Source organism: Saccoglossus kowalevskii, chromosome 4 (genome assembly GCF_978046115.1).
Source record: "Saccoglossus kowalevskii chromosome 4, keSacKowa6.1, whole genome shotgun sequence".
Classification (NCBI taxonomy): domain Eukaryota; kingdom Metazoa; phylum Hemichordata; class Enteropneusta; family Harrimaniidae; genus Saccoglossus; species Saccoglossus kowalevskii.
In genome coordinates this window covers 45,857,103-45,871,298 of record NC_140644.1, presented here as the reverse complement: position 1 = coordinate 45,871,298, position 14,196 = coordinate 45,857,103, and the positions used below count along the sequence as shown (strand labels likewise).

Here is a 14,196-nt window from a genome sequence, read left to right as displayed (position 1 = left end):
TATGACAGTTCAGCAACCTCATGGTGAACGCAACACGCAAGAGGTTTACCGATGATGTAGTGCGATTGAAACACGGACGTATTCATGTGAAGTATTGACAAAGGTTGCTGCCAGAACAAAAGCAGTTGCACTGCGTGTCTGACATCTTATCATCACTGAACAATAAATAGGTGTGAATATTTTACAAATGAATAGGATTAGTAACAATGCTGTTTTGGACCAGCTGGTTGAAACAATATAGTAAGTCACAGTCTTGTTGAATTGGGGGTGCGGTTAGTAATAGGCACTTTTCAATGGAGACATCTGTGGAAATGCATAATGTAGCTTAACATGTACATGGCTACATTACTTTAGCATAGGAACAAGCTAGCAGCTCTTTAACTCTCTCCATAAACTCTCTGCTCTGAAATTTTCCTAGATTTATTTGTCATTTTAATGCTTTGCATACCGGTAAATCAACTTTTGTATTTAACCTGCAACATGTAAAGTTCAGTAAGTCATTTGTGTGAAACTGTGATGTGAAGTTCAGTGGGTAAGTCAAGGTTGAAACTTAACTCTGGATCCTAAAAATAAATTAGGTCTGAGTGAAACATCTATAAAACTCCTCTGTTCCTAGCAAAGTTTCAAAATAGTGAGAAATGTTTTCCAATTCTTTCTTTCTTCTTGTGTTCAATTCTGCAGTTTCTTAAAACAAATGTTTTAACATTTAATGATTGCAGGGCCATGTTCAAAGCAGTGCTTAAATAACTAGGCATGTGATGGGTAATATAAAGTTGGTTGAATGGTGGGGGCATTTATACACTCTCATTAGAAAGATAGATTTTGTTTAAGTCATTACACCTCTCTTGGCTGTGGAGACATTAAAGTTTTTTTTTTTTATTTTACATTTTCCTGTGGGATTTATATGTTAGCCACAAATAACCTGTAAATGTGAATATAAATTTTAGCATAATTGGTTGACCTAATGAATACCCTTGGCTATAGAAAATGTGAATACACTTTGTCATAGCACTTGAAATAATGCAGACCCAGATGTGGTGACATGTGTTTGATATAACGGGGACGTGTCATTGACAATGACTTTTCATCACTATAGTTTTTGTTTATCACGCATACGTCTCAAAGTTCTTAGTAAATGTAACCATCTTGTTCCAGCAGCTGAGAAAGAACAAATGTTGGAATACCCCTCATTTAAACAGATCTTCCCCTACCAATCTCAACTACCCCTACACTTCCCACTGACTTCCACCTCCCAAACCAGTTCAGAATCTCATAAGGGCAAATTCAACAGTGTAAGCCATCAACATCACAACCCTATCTCCATAAATGATTCACCCCCTGTTGGTTATAAGTTGAATTTTTGGAACACCCACTTCAGCTAGCATCTATTGTAAACTGTATGCTTCAAACACCTACATGGTTATTAGCAACGTGAGGCATGTCATACACCCAAAATGCTCAATACTTCAAAGTTTAAATATTACAAAATATAACACAAAGTATAGTGATTAAATTTGTTCCTAAAGGGCAAGGTAGTTATAGTTCCACTATGTTTGTGTCTGTATGTGTTTCTGCGTCTTTGTGTAATTTGTCCCACATCTCCATCAACTTTTGCCCGAAACAACATTTTCTTGAAAAAAGTTGGGCTGATTGCTTTGATATGTCATATCTACTTTAAGTGAACCTCTGTCAAATTTGTTCATTGTGTGACAAATTACTAATTTACGTAACTACAAACCAAAATAAAAAGTGATGACTCTGACATGCAAGTGTTCTTTTACCTGTGTGTTAACATTGCATCAATATGTATTTGTATTGCAGTGGAAAATCCGTAAAGAAGCAACACTTGGATTGGGTCACATCTACAAGAAAGCTGTGAATAACCCAGACCTGAGTAGGTCTGATTTAAGGAGAATATCATGGATCAGAGATAAAATATTACATATTTATTATCAGCAGTCATTAGAAGACAGGCAAGTTTGTTTTAGCCCCTTGTGTGTATTGGTGAGGTCAGTATATCTGTGAATTACTTGTGTACTTCACACTGACTTTGTAATGTATAGGTATGATCTTCATTAACATTGCCATTATTATGTAATGGTGAGGTCAGTATATCTGTGAATTACTTGTGTACTTCACACTGACTTTGTAATGTATAGGTATGATCTTCATTAACATTGCCAATATTATGTAATGGTGAGGTCAGTATATCTGTGAATTACTTGTGTACTTCACACTGACTTTGTAATGTATAGGTATGATCTTCATTAACATTGCCATTATTATGTAATGGTGAGGTCAGTATATCTGTGAATTACTTGTGTACTTCACACTGACTTTGTAATGTATAGGTATGATCTTCATTAACATTGCCATTATTATGTAATGGTGAGGTCAGTATATCTGTGAATTACTTGTGTACTTCACACTGACTTTGTAATGTATAGGTATGATCTTCATTAACATTGCCATTATTATGTAATGGTGAGGTCAGTATATCTGTGAATTACTTGTGTACTTCACACTGACTTTGTAATGTATAGGTATGATCTTCATTAACATTGCCATTATTATGTAATGGTGAGGTCAGTATATCTGTGAATTACTTGTGTACTTCACACTGACTTTGTAATGTATAGGTATGATCTTCATTAACATTGCCATTATTATGTAATGGTGAGGTCAGTATATCTGTGAATTACTTGTGTACTTCACACTGACTTTGTAATGTATAGGTATGATCTTCATTAACATTGCCATTATTATGTAATGGTGAGGTCAGTATATCTGTGAATTACTTGTGTACTTCACACTGACTTTGTAATGTATAGGTATGATCTTCATTAACATTGCCATTATTATGTAATGGTGAGGTCAGTATATCTGTGAATTACTTGTGTACTTCACACTGACTTTGTAATGTATAGGTATGATCTTCATTAACATTGCCATTATTATGTAATGGTGAGGTCAGTATATCTGTGAATTACTTGTGTACTTCACACTGACTTTGTAATGTATAGGTATGATCTTCATTAACATTGCCATTATTATGTAATGGTGAGGTCAGTATATCTGTGAATTACTTGTGTACTTCACACTGACTTTGTAATGTATAGGTATGATCTTCATTAACATTGCCATTATTATGTTGTTGAAGGCTATTCTTCTCTATTCTCTATGTCAGCTGATTTGCATAATTGTGCATTTGTTTTCAGATTGCTGGTGGAAAGAATATTTACTATGACTTTAGTACCCTATAATCTTGACACTAAAGAAAGAATGCTGAAATTTTACCAGTTGTACTCAGCTATAGATGACCATGCGGTTAAGTAAGTCTAGCAATACTCCAGGTTTTTAACTCTTGCGAACAGCCTGAAATGTTGGCTTGTGGAATAAGTTTCAGGGTGGCTGGTGTTTGTGGTACTGTACAGCAATGAACAGACTAATTAAATCAAACCAAGTATGAAAGATGGCATCCAAAATACTTTCATCTCATAGGAAGATTGAGGGAGACTTGAATGGCATGGGTAATGATTTTATTTCATGGAAACATGGAGGGGGCAAGGATGGTAAGCACTACTTCCATCTAATGGGAACATTGGGGAACTTGGATGGCAGGTACAATGCTTTCAAAATCATTGCTCAACATGTGTGTTCTTTGTTTCAGAGCTATTAATGAAATGTTCAAGAATCAGTGTTATGTTAGAACCTTAGTACGAGAACTAGTGATGCTAGTAAAAGAAGGCAAAGGTGGAGATGAAACTATGAAAACCATTTCATCCAAAGTCATAGCCATTGCCAGTAAGTTAGCTCTTCAAAAATCATACACATTGTTTTTCTTGTAGAATTGATTAAAATTTAAATTGAAGCATGTCTTGTAAAAATTAGATTATTTAAAGTGTTTAAAATACACACACTCTGGGTTAGACAGTCACGCTGGTTCTCTACACTGAGTTTAGTGAATTTCAATCAGGACCAGCAAAGTGCATGGATGGAAGTCCGAAGGACTAGTGTTTTGTTTTGTTTTCGTTATTTCACCTGTAAAATTTATGTGAACTCAATGCAATCCACAATGTTAAATTATTCTTTAAATGCTCAGTTTATTTGAAAAAAAAAAATCATGCTGTTTTCCCATCAAAATCAAAGCCAAAAGATCGCAAACATCGACACATCTCTTCCGTGTTGCGTTCATACATTAACATGCATTAATCAAATGAGCTATGGTAATTTAATCACGTTGGCATCATCCGGCATTTCGAGTGGTTAATTAACGACTTGACCTATCAGGTAAAAGAACAGGTCAACTCCTACACAGGGGCATGGCGGATAGGTGAATTTTACATGCATTTTATTAGTCCCTGTTCGGATGAAGTCCGAAAACGGAGACTTATAATTCAGTCTCCGTTCGTCTGTGCGTCTGTCCGTGTGACCGTCCGGAGTCATATCTCAGAATCCCTTGGACCGATTCTGTTCATTCTTTGCATGTGCCTAGTACTTTATGTGGGACATATGCACATGCAGTGGTTTAGCGATTCGATTCAAAATGGCCGACTGGCAGCCATCTTGTATTTTGGGCATGCTTTGTCAGTTTTCATTCAAACTTGGTACATAGATTATACATGTTAGGATACATGTCCATGAGGATTTATTTCACAAGTGGATCAAAGATGGCCAACTGGCAGCCATCTTGTTTTTTGAAAATGTTGTATTTTGGACATGCTTTGTCAGTTGTCATTCAAACTTGGTACATAGATTATACATGTTAGGATACATGTCCATGAGGATTTATTTCACAATTGGATCAAAGATGTTTGACTGGCAGCCATCTTGTTTTTTGAAAATGTTGTATTTTGAACATGCTTTGTTAGTTTTCATTCAAATTTAGTACATAGATCATACATGTTGAGATACATGTCTCCGACCGTCCACGAGTTCCTGAGTCTGTTCGTCCGTCCGTCTGTCCAGAGGCATATTTCAGATTCCTGCGGACCGATTCCGTTCATTCTTTGCATGTGCCTAGTACCTTATGCAGGACATATGCACATGCAGTGGTTTAGCTATTCGATTCAAAATGGCCGACTGGCAGCCATCTTGTTTTTTGAAAATGTTGTATTTTGGACATGCTTTGTCAGTTGTCATTCAAACTTGGTACATAGATTATATATGTTAGGATACATGTCCACGACGATTTATTTCGCAATTGGATCAAAGATGGTCGACTGGCAGGCATCTTGTTTAAATAAAAAAATGCTGTACCTTGGACATGCTCTGTCAGTTTTCATTCAAATTTGGCACATACATGTACTTTATACATGTTAGGATGCATGTCCATGGCAATTTGTTTCAAAATCTGGTCAAGCATGGCTGAAAGACAGCCATCTGACTTTTTGGCCTTAATACTATATTTCCACGATTTATATACCATATTCATTCGTATTTGGCACATACATCATACATATCAGTGTGTTTCATAATCAGATCAAAGATGGCCGAATAACTGCTTAACTGCTGTTTTTATTTTTGGCCATATTACCGTTAAAGTCATAATATAAACCGCGGTTTATAATTACAATGTATCAATTTAAAAATTGGGATCAAAAGCTCAAGTTCGGGGTGCGGTTTCTATTACGTACATATTGCAATCACTAAATGGGCGTGGTCATTTTTTGCCCACAACACTTGCACAAAACAAACAATACACCGTACAATCTCTTGAATAGGCGTCAGGGAAGAGTGAGAGGCTTTACTTTGGTTCTAAAATAGGTGTTACGAAATGTTACAGTTACAGTCAATCAAAAAAACTGTACACATGATAAAAAAATACTCACTATATTTAATGTAATATTTTTTTTTTTAATTTTCTTGTTAACGAAAAGTATATTCTAACAGAAGTTTCAAGTAAAAACAAACACGAATGTACTGCTTAGTAGCAAATGATCACAGAACGGTAGCGCAATCTGGCCATGCTGTGGTTCACAAGTGAATAACTTACTTGTTTTCGAAGTGTTTAAATTGGCAATTATTATTCATTAGTGATTACAATAACGCACGAAAAATAAATCTGTTGAATTGTTATGAAATGCAAGTAGTTTCACTGTAAACGAATGATTTCAGTCACATGTAAACGGTCGATACGATACCGGCCATGTTTTTGAATGCACACGTGACGTTTTATTGACCGATTAGGTCATGTCGCTAATTAACCAATCAAAATGCTGGATGGTGCCCACGTGTCCAAATTACATACTCATTTAAATATGTTAATGAAAGTTCAGCGACCTCATGGTGAACACGGAAGAGATTTACCGATAATGTAGTGCGATGTCTTGGCTTTGATTTCCATGGGAAAACGACATGATTTTTTTTGTAAATCAAGAAATTTTTTGTTTTCGAAAGATAAACTGAGTATTGAAGAAGAATTTAACACTTTTACGGTGATAACAGCTCATTGTCGAAAACTTACGAAACACAGACGTATTCAGAAAGAGTATTGACAGAGGTTGCCGCCAGAACAAAAGCAGTTTCATTGCGTGTCTGACATCCTATCACTGCTGAACAATAAATAGGTGTGACTATTTTTAGGCACGTTGTCGAAACAAATGAATAGGATTAGGAACAATGCCGTTTTGGACCAGCTGGTTGAAACAATGAAGTCAGTCACGGTCTTGTTGAATTGGGGGTGCGGTTAGTAATAGGCACTTTTCATGTTTTCAATTTTTGTTAAGAACTCTTCAATCCTGAAGCCGGAATTGGGGGTGCGGTTACTATTATGTATGCGATTTATATTAGGACTTTAACGGTACTCCTACACGGAACACGTGTTTTGATGTAAATAAACAATCTGTTGTATACGCCACTTGGAATTCAAGTGTCAAGGACACACTCGCGACAACCCCTCCGCTTTAATTTGACGAGCACAAAGAGAAAATTCAACAGGGACTGTGTCATTTTTAATGACTTGTTATTTGTACATTATTATAATTACTACTACTGAGTAATAATCGTAACTGTGGAACGCAGCATGACCGGATTTCACTGCCGTGATAATTTTCTACTAAGTGATGCATTTGTGTTTGTTTTATTTTTCTGTTGATCGTACAGCAAATGGTGAATGTTTTCTAAAGGATGATACTTTTTGTATAACTTTCTGAACAGGTTATTTACTTAGTCTTTAGTAAAATAAAGGCTGCTGTGACAAAGTGTCAGACTGTAACGTAAAATATTGCCAATAATGTATCACCATAATGAAGCAAGAACAATGGCTTGAAATACGGTTACTAGAACTCGAAGTGCTTGAAAAAAGCACCATTTGTAACAAAGTTGCCAAAATTTAACCACAAATAAGCACCACCATGAAATGAAAGTGTAACAAAGTGGTGCCCAGTTGAAGAAAAATATGGTAATTACAACTATCATAGGAGTGCAGGTACACATCTCTGTGCAGGGTACATATAATAGCTATCTCATTACTGTTTGAGAGCATAGCTATGTAAGTATTTTCTATCAAAAGAGACAACTCTTCGAAAAATTAGCAGGACCAATAAGATTTTAGGTGGGATAGCATTTTTCTAGGTTCACTAGACCTATTGGATAGTGATGAACTTTCTTGACTGTCTAACCTTGCACACTGTTGTGTTTTAGATCAACGAACAATTTCAGTCTTGCATCTTGTGGAGACAATTTTATAATAATTGAATTTGTGTTTTCCAGGATGCCTTCCAGAACCATCCAAAGCCCAAGATCATATTAAAAAATTAGCAGAATTACTTGGCGAGGATAACCAGGTCCGCATCCACTTGGAAACGATTGTTGCACCTGATTGTTCTTGTAAAAAAGCTGAACAAGCAGTGGTAAATACTGTGATATCTTAGTATTATGTCACCACGTTTCTCATTAACACATAATTTGCACCATGTATTTCAACTATTGTAAATACTGTGATATCTTAGTATTATGTCACCACGTTTCTCATTAACACATAATTTGCACCATGTATTTCAACTATTGTAAATACTGTGATATCTTAGTATTATGTCACCACGTTTCTCATTAACACATAATTTGCACCATGTATTTCAACTATTGTAAATACTGTGATATCTTAGTATTATGTCACCACGTTTCTCATTAACACATAATTTGCACCATGTATTTCAACTATTGTAAATACTGTGATATCTTAGTATTATGTCACCATGTTTGTCATTAACACATAATTTGCACCATGTATTTCAACTATTGTAAATTTTGAAAAAAATTTGGGTGTGATAGATACATAAGACGTAATGTAAGTGCAAAATATTAATTTTATTTTTATTAAACAACAGAAACAAATAATGATGAAAATAGGACATCCCAAACAAACTAATCCCTTCTATGAGAGTGTTAAAACGTTACTGGAGCGAATAGCACCACTGATTATTGACGTGCCTGCTGTCACTGCTTTAATCAAAATAGTGTGTGACCAGGTGGATGGTGTAGGTGAAGATTTTGATGATGCAAATGATGAAGACACAGTCCAGCATAGAGGAATGAAACTACTATTGGTAAGTCTCATTCCTCCTACACTAAATATACACTTATAAAAATAAAATGTTATTTCTACTGCTGTTGAACTTGCATTTCTAGTTACAATAAACTGGTTTGAAGCTTGTATAATTCAGTCTCCATTCTTGACTGTCTGGCTGCCATTGTGGTATCTTGGCCATGCTTTGTCATTTTTCATTCAAATTTGGTACATGTATTATACATGTTTAAAATATATATTTAAGGTAGAGATGCAGGTTTTATTTTTTGCTTTTTATTATCCAAACTGTCTTGGCTATAGACTGTTAAAATTTTGTAGAATTGTGAATAGTGGAACATACTCAAAAAACGATTTTAAAATATAAATAACAGGTGCAAACATTCTCTCTTTTGAATCCTTAGCAAGATTTAGCAAGGCTGTACATAAATAATAAAAAAGAAACATGGTGACAAAAAAGTAATGACGGGATCTCCATATTATGCACTATGTTTAACTTTTTACAAAAAGATAATAGGTTTAAATTTAGAACTGTTACATCCATTTTAATTATGAGCATTAGCAAACTTCTTACTAAGTGAATTGTTATGCAAATTAGCAAGTATCTCAGCTTCTTTTTAGTACACATCCCAGAACTTTAAAAAAAAAATAGCTCCTAGACGCTTTGACCTTTTGTTTTGAAATTTTCACAAATGATTGACAATGTGTTTATCTTCAAAACGCCGTCAGGGCTTTGTTTTTGGTTGAACAGTGTTACAACAATCGTACAGACAACTAGCCTGGGTGTTAATTTATGCATAAACTTGAAGTAGTGAAATTTGAGCTGCTGCCCTGCAAAATTGACAACTGGTAGACAGTTTTCAAGACTGCGCTTTCTTCATAGTAAACAGATGTCGACTTTGTCGAGCAGAGCTTATCATAGGAGTGATTGTCCGTCCCCTTCATCGTCTGTGTCAATATTTAACTTTTTCGACTTCTTGAAAACTACAAGCCTGAATGCTTTGATACTTGGTGTACATGTACCTTGGATAGACCTCTCTTAGGTTTGTTCATTTCATGTTGATATCTTCAATTCTCTAATTTTGGTGAATATTTTTGTCTTTTTTGGTAAAAAGTGATATTTTTGACTTCTTGTTAAAAACCGCAAGTCCAATTGCTTTGATATTACATGTATAGGTACTACATGTGGACCTCTCTCAGATTTGTTCATTTCATAATATCTTCAATTCTCTTATTTTGGTGAATATTTTTGTATTTTTTGGTAAAAAGTGATATTTTCGACTTCTTGTTAAAAACCGCAAGTCCAATTGCTTTGATATTACCTATATAGGTACTACATGTGGACCTCTCTCAGATTTGTTCATTTTCTAATGATATCTTCTGTTTTTAATTGCCATGTGCATTGTTAACAGCGGAGCTATCTCAGCCGACAGGCTGCTTGTTTTCTATGTCGTGATCCTACTTGCAAATGCTTAGTTATTCTGTTATTACAAAACTTGTGCTATTTGTCAATTATCGAAGTAATGTGTTATTTTATTTACAGACGTTATCTTACTCATTTTACGGTGCCTTTAGATCAGAAGAAACTTATGGTCATCTTATAAGTTTACTGCGCAAGGAAGATCACTTTACATCAGACCTATCACTGCAAGTTTTTACTCATGCTGCAACTGGCATTGAAGATTCTTACCCACAAATAGCATCGTAAGTGAACAGATATTATCAGTAACAAGATTGTCTTACCAAATATACCAATTAGACTGTCATTTAGCAATAATGACTTGATGACTCCCTCAAAGCCTCAAAAATATTAAAAAAAAAAAAGTAATAATGCCGTGCACACTAACAGGTTCACCACCAAAACATAAAGTGACGTTATTTTATGGTGCAAAATTGGCCCATTTTTCTAGAAACAGAAACGTGGTGTTTCTTCTTATGGAAACCATATTTTCTATCTTTCTTATATAACTAATTTCAGCTTTAATGGCAACAAAGAATGGTAATTCTTTCTTCATTTTGCTTGTATAGATACACTTTTTAAAGATTATAATTAAATGGTTCAAAAGGTGCAAAAAACTTTCATCACCTAAGAGAATCTGTTTTGCTGAAAGTGGCCGGGGGCACTGCAAAAGTTGACCCAGTGATCATAAAACCTTGTCCAAATATTTTGCACCACTTGACAGTCACGAAAGAGATGAATCAGAGTTATGGCAAAATAAATGTACACACTTTGTGTCATGAGGAAATTAAAAACATATTTTTATCAACACAGAATACTGTGTCTATTCATTCAGATATGATGCAGCTCTTTCAGGAACAGCATCCGCATTGCAACTAAGACAGTTCACACTTTGCTGTTGATACAATGTATCTAACCATGTAGATTACTTCTACAACTGTGGCACCAAGTGAGATTTGTTTTGTCTGAGGAGACTTAACTTACGTAAACATACTGTTGATTAACCTAGATTAAAACACACAATGAATGTTTGTAATGGCCATTTATTTCAAAAGAGGGTTATTTTTTAAAATCGTGATTGTACAATTGAACGCCATGGCCCAGTAAAAAAAACAAAAGAAATGTTACTATCTAGTATATAAAAAAAGTTGGATTAATTAGTGAAAAAGCATGCACACAGTTGAGCAAATCAATGTAAAAAAACACACAAAAAAACTAGTTTAAAAAGTTAATGATGTTGAGTTTGTGTTTCATCGGTTGTTTTTATATATGGAAACATGTATTCAGTGTTTACGGATGGGTTTGGCAACGGCTGTTCGGTAGTTGACGGTGGCATTGTGCTTCCCCATAGACATGTATATGGATATGCGTATGGATACTGATAATATACATGGGGTGATAGGGGTTGTACACGTTATTTAAAGTCTGTGTAATCACGCCATCAAACCATCGTTCACTAGTGCTATCGGTGGAGGTACGGGTTCTATTGGTGAAGGTACGAGTGCTATCGGTGGAAGTATGATGCTTGTAGTACAATCCGCCGGTACTTCGCTTTCTGGCATATTTTGTTTATCAGTGTTCGGTCGGCTAGATTCTTTAGTTTTTTTTCAGGAAATTTCACGGGAAATACTGAGTTCGTTTCTAGCGTTTTTTTTCACTGGATTGCCATGGGTCGGTTTTGTTTTCTTCCAATTGGGTTTTCTTTGTTGAAATTGTCAATAATTGTTTGGAATAACGCAGATTCGTCATTTGTCAACACTTTCCTTTTGAAGTGTTTATCTAGAATTGCCTTGTCGACATTCAGTACGGCGATTCGTGTGGCCAAACTTCCACTTGCTGTTTGAAAAAGATATTTTTTCTGGTAGCTACGAATCAAGGCGGCATGTATTCTTTCTCCGAACGTTGATTGCGATGACTCGTATGCCGTTTTCTTCTCTTTGATTTCTGTTAATAACTTTGATATTTCACCATTTAGTTTAGCGACGTCCTTTTTTTCTTCCTCGTGCCCACGGGCATTCAAATCACCGCACTGCTCCACTGTAACACATTTGTCGTTATGACATCAGTTGGCACGATGACCAGCGTATAGGTGACAATTTCCACATTGTATTCTGCCAGGGATTTTTTCTATTTGCTGGCAGTATTTGTTGGTAAGACTTCTGTGCTGGGACTCCAGATCTTGGAGTTCAGTTTCCATCTCGTCAACTTCTTTTTCACGTTCATGGAACGAGTTTTCGATTGGTGAACTGTACGTGAATGTGTGAAAAAAATCATCAGTGTCTTCCCGCATATGACTGCCGTCTTCTAAGTACCCCTCTGTGAACAATGTGCGTGGCTGGAGAGCGTCACTTTCATTTCGCCGAGTTGAAACGTTCTCTATTTGCTCATTGTCATGTGGGCTCTCAATACCCAAGCGTGAGGTCGGTGTCTGTAGCTTTGCTACAGCGTTGACGATCATACGTCGATGAACTGCGCTGACTTTGGTGGAAAACAGGTCCAGGTCTTTCGGCTTCAGGTATTTCAAGCAGTTGACATTCGGGAAGTCATGGCGAAGAAAATCATCAAGATATCTAAGTAAGCCCTTATCGATCGATTTGATAAACTCAAATGTTGTTTGCCGTTGTGGAGTACTGGGTGTGTTGCTTGCCATGTTGTCGAAATTGAAATGAATAGATAGTATTAGTGTTGTTAATTAATCGACAGAAAAATCGTTACGTAATAAATGTGTATAATTTTGAATAGGGGTGTACAGAGCAGGAACGCTTATTTTCCACTTTTGATTTGAACATTGGAAATTAGTGTTTTGGAAAATAATTATTATAGATGAAACAACTTAAAACGAGATGTTAGTGAGTATTTTGCTTATGAAATCTAAATTGTGGACCCCATTGTAAATGGATCATGGAATATCCCATGCATTTTGATAAAGTCGGGTTGTTATCTCATGGGCATTAAGCAGCACACCTGATCTACATAGAACCGCTTTATATACGCGCTTCATAGATTTATAGAAATGGCCCTTTTTGTTCTAGAAAACTCAGTCATCAAGGGTCACCATGCATATCACAGTGGAGTGTTCATGGGCAAAAACTACCAGTGTTGGATTGAAGATTTCAATCCGCATGATGTAAACGCAGTTGGAGTTTATGATGACGGGTGTTGGCAGGTCATGTACCATACCCATCTAGTACAGCGTTTTCTAGGATAGTACAGCTTTACCCCGATGTTCGGCTGATCTGCACTGGCTCGGAAGATGAATTCTGATTGGCTAAAAAAACAAAAAACTTGTGGCGTTGAATGCACGTTCATTGTCAGTATTGTTATGCAAATTCAAACTAGCTAATCATTTACAACCTTCCGAGCCAGTGCAGATTAGCCCCCGATGTTACTGTATACAGTGAAGTTACTGGGTTGCCTCGTCCAAGCGAACAACCATGGCCATGGATGTGGGCAAGGGGCGGTGGGATTATTATTGATTGTCGTTACATTGTTCATTCCAGTGCCACGTATCAAAACCAAGTTTTTGATGATTTACAAAACGTTACACAAGCTCTCCCGCAATGCCGCCTACATGTTGTATAACATAGAACATCACGTACGTTCAAACCAAACGGCCCTTTTTAGGGCCAACACATCCTTCAAAAAGAGAAACACCGTGCAATATAAGTGTAAAATAGTATGAGTGTGTTTACATAACCAAGTTTAATAAAAAAAAAAAAACATAACATAATAACGACAATAAATAACACCATCCATCACATCTGTGATGGTACATTTGTGGTATTAGTAAGCAGTTTGACGTTAACAAAATACAACGGGGTGAATGAACCCCTAAAAGGAGATTCACTTGTCTCTGATTTTTTTAAAATTTAAATGCCATCAATCGAGGTCATGAACATTGGAGGTCAACAACATAAACATTACGTTTAAAAAAACTGGACAAATAGTTCATGTATTGAGAATGCACTATTAATTCAAATTTAACTACCGTAAAAACCCTCAAATAAAAGCCACTTTGTAACACTTTCATTTCTGGGTGGTGCTTATTTGAGGTAACATTTTGACAACTTTGTAGCCAGTGGCTCTTAAACCAGGGTCATCAAACTTTTTCATTGTGAAATAGCGAAGGGGATAGGCAAACACACACACAACCAAAACAGACAAGTAATTATTAATGATGTATCATTGCAATTAATTTATTCTGTAAAAA

General features: G+C 35.9%; 1 protein-coding gene across 1 annotated transcript in view; it reads left to right on the top strand.

The window, feature by feature from the left end:
* The window catches only part of LOC102803664 (sister chromatid cohesion protein PDS5 homolog A-B-like), a 112,285-nt gene that overhangs the window by 36,722 nt on the left and 61,367 nt on the right, over positions 1-14,196 (top strand). Inside the window, exons 11-16 of the mRNA XM_078011793.2 lie at positions 1,822-1,973; positions 3,219-3,332; positions 3,671-3,804; positions 7,714-7,853; positions 8,331-8,549; positions 10,071-10,231. Of these exons, the coding sequence (XP_077867919.1) occupies positions 1,822-1,973; positions 3,219-3,332; positions 3,671-3,804; positions 7,714-7,853; positions 8,331-8,549; positions 10,071-10,231 (920 nt within the window). The remainder of the gene's footprint in view (positions 1-1,821; positions 1,974-3,218; positions 3,333-3,670; positions 3,805-7,713; positions 7,854-8,330; positions 8,550-10,070; positions 10,232-14,196) is intronic.